General features: G+C 31.6%; 1 protein-coding gene across 1 annotated transcript; it reads right to left on the minus strand.

The window, feature by feature from the left end:
• Positions 1-2,021: 2,021 nt before the first annotated feature.
• LOC120198782 (MYB-like transcription factor EOBI) lies at positions 2,022-3,410 on the minus strand. Its single transcript, XM_039200053.1, has 3 exons — positions 3,264-3,410; positions 2,934-3,063; positions 2,022-2,789 (listed from the first exon to the last, which is right to left on the minus strand). The coding sequence occupies exons 1-3, from the start codon at positions 3,394-3,396 to the stop codon at positions 2,177-2,179; spliced, it is 876 nt and encodes a 291-aa protein (XP_039055984.1). The 5' UTR covers positions 3,397-3,410; the 3' UTR covers positions 2,022-2,176.

Here is a 3,410-nt window from a genome sequence, read left to right on the forward strand (position 1 = left end):
TTTACCGGTTGTCTTGAATTAAGAAAATTGTAATTTAAAATTAAAAGGTAAAAATACGATCACAATTACTTACCTTAGATAGTTTTAAAGGTGTGGCCTTAAGAAGGTCAAAAAACCATGTTAGATAAAAAGGTAATAGATAAAAAGGTAAGAAATAAATAAATTAATTAAATTAAAATAAAGAGAAAACAAATTAAATAAAAGATAAGATAAAGAAAACAAAGATAAAATAGTAAGTAAAATAAATATAAAAAATAAAGAAAAAGAAGAAAAAGAAAAAAAATATAGAAATAAAACAAATAAATAAAAAAAGTAAAAATAATATATATATAAAATAAAAAAATAAAAAAAGTAAATATATATATATATATATAAATTAATAAAACTGATAATAAAAATAATATATTTATATATATAATCTAAAAAAAATAAAAATATATACTAAAGTAAAAAAGAAAATACATAAAATGTAAAAAAAATATTACATAAAAAAGAAAAGAAAAATAACAAAACAATTAAATAAAATGAGTAACAAGGGAAATGTGCTTATAAATAAAGTTAAATAAATAAAATAATAATAATTAAAACGTAAATGTAAGAGACCAAATCAAAAGTAAAAAAGATACTACTTTTTATTTATTTTTCGAATCGTTTACAATAACTTTGTCTTTGTATCTTCTCGTGTTTTCCTCTATGTTTTGTGTGTAAATCGTCTGTCAATCGTGAGTTACAATGGCTATTTATAGTGCTTGTGGATCCTATCTTTAGGAATTTAAATAATAGTAGAATTCTATCCTATTTTTAGGAGTTTGAATCCTAGCAAAATTTTATCCTATTTTTAAAAGTTTGAATCCTAAAATTCTATCCTATTTTTAGGAGTTTGAATCCTAGTAGGACGAAAAATGTGTGTTGACAATTATAAAATAACAAATTTAATGAAGCCGTACAAAGTGATTTTGGCTTTGTTAATGGCCGACCAAATGTATTAGGGCGCATCTACACCCATCAACTTTTAGAATTTATGCAGAGAAAATGTTACAGCATACTGGGTCCTATTTTTTTATTATTATTCAAATTAAAACCCAAAGTTTTAATTTGTTTTCACATTCCTAATTCCTTTCAACCATAATATTGCATTCAAACTAATAAGTAATTTAATTTTAATAAATTTAAATTATAAAAACAATACTATTAAAAGGAAAAATTAAAAATTTTCAAAATAAAATAATGCATAATATATTACATATATAATGCCAACTTGTATAGGTGTTCTTTTTTTTTTCTTTACAAATAAAAGAAAGCGCTTTAGCAGCAAGTGATATTTCTTTTCCAAGTCGATGAGTTCATTGGACGGATAGTTCAGTTCAGAGAGCACCTCGGGTGCTGTTTGGCATAAGACAGGCGATCACATCAGTTACATGGTTTGCCTCATGGTTAATGTGGACGATCCTAATGTTTCATTGACATTGGAGAAGTCCTCGAATTCTACGGATAATGACCGATTCAAAGGTCGGCACCGGAGAGGAGAGGATCTTGACTGCTTTCTGTCTATCCAGCTCGACATTGATTCGTCTGTAACCTTGATTCCAAGCGATATTCAAACTGTTGATCATCATATTCTTATTACATAAGAGCAAAATAACATGTATTATGCCAAATTTGTCAAAACAAAACAAACATGTACTATGTTATGCTATGCTATGAATGTCGACCATCATTGTTATTTCTGCTGAGAGATCGCTATCGATTTGTAAAGAATATGTGAGCAGTCAAGATCAGTGCACATTTTTCTGGTCATATACTAAAATTTATCAAAGTTTAATTTGCACTTTTAGAGTTGAGAAAGACATGGAAACAATCTTAATTTAAAAGTAAATGTAGTTCCCCCTCCATGCACACTGTTTCAACATTCAAAACAATGACAAACTTGGTATAATTCAAGTTATCTCATTAGCATCAATCAATATTTTTGGCTGTTACATTGCTATTTATTCTTCCCTTTTTCTGTTTCCAAACACCAAGAAGAAGAAAATCATGCATAGTTATGTATGTTGCAGTCCCTCACACTTCACAAGCTCATCACCAAATAAAGTTACAAAAGAAAAAAAAAATCAGAAAAGAAAAGAAAAAGAAAAACAATTTTTTTTCTTCTTCTTTCGAAAAGCCTTTTAATAATTCATAATGATGTGGGGAATGAAGTTGCCATGTTTGATGAAGTTGATGGCAATGCTTCTTCTTCCCCTTGGATGTTAATGTTATCCCAGAAGAGAAAGTTTGAACATTGCTGGGAATATTCCACCCATTCATTCAACTCCTGCTGCTGCCTCTGCAAGCATTCAAGTGTCATTTCTCCATCTTCCATGTTCTCTATCAATGGTGGCAAATAATTGTTCGAATCCATACCACCCACTGTGAAAGAACTAGTTGAAGGAGCCAATGCTTGCAATTGATGATGCTGATTCAAGTTCCAACTACTCTCGGTGTTTAAATTATCCCCATGTTGATGAACTTGAATCCCATTAAGTGTGTTTCTCGTGTCGAATATGAACAATGGGGGTGGAGAAGAAAATAGGGTTTCTTGATGACTAGGGATTGCTGTGCTCATCAAGTATTGATTTACTAACTCTAATTGATTTGAAGGATAATTAATCTGGGAATGAGGAGGAGGAGGAGCAGTGGTTTCTGGAGGTGCTGATGGCTTTCGTATCTTCTTCTTGATCCATGAGTTCCAGTAGTTCTTTATCTCGTTGTCCGTTCTTCCAGGCAAGTGGCTTGCTATATGAGCCCATCTGCAACAATTCCCTCACACATATCAGACACTGGATTCCATAGAGACAAACTAACACGAATACAGCCCGAGGATTTAAATAGCGATTTGTTGTCGAAATAATGACAATTATATAACGGTTTATGTAAAATATGTGACTTCAAACCTGTTCCCTACAACACCATGAAGGCTAATGATCAACTTCTCTTCCTCAGGAGTAAATCGCCCTCTTCTGATGTCGGGTCTCAAATAATTAATCCATCTCAACCGACAACTTTTGCCGCATCTTTGAAGACCTGTAAAAAAGAAAAAGCATAAGATAAGTCTTCATCAAATCATACCAGGAACATGGAAATTCCAGGAAAAGGAAAGTAGCAGAAAGTATTAAATTGGAACCGCAACATAGGATAAGGGGAGATCGTAATGTTTTATAAGGTTACCGTGACCACAACCACGATTCGATACTATATGTAGGAAATTGAAGGGAAGATTATACCAGCTTTCTCAGGGACTTCACTCCAACAGCCATATCCATGAGCGGTGATGTATCGAATGAGCTTTTCATCTTCCTCAGGGGACCAAAGCCCTCTCTTAACCTTCTGCTGATTGCAGCAAGAATGGTGACCCATGTTTAATCTCGATC

Source organism: Hibiscus syriacus, unplaced genomic scaffold, assembly GCF_006381635.1.
Source record: "Hibiscus syriacus cultivar Baekdansim isolate YM2019G1 unplaced genomic scaffold, ASM638163v2 tig00004797_pilon, whole genome shotgun sequence".
In the NCBI taxonomy this organism is placed as follows: Eukaryota; Viridiplantae; Streptophyta; class Magnoliopsida; order Malvales; family Malvaceae; genus Hibiscus; species Hibiscus syriacus.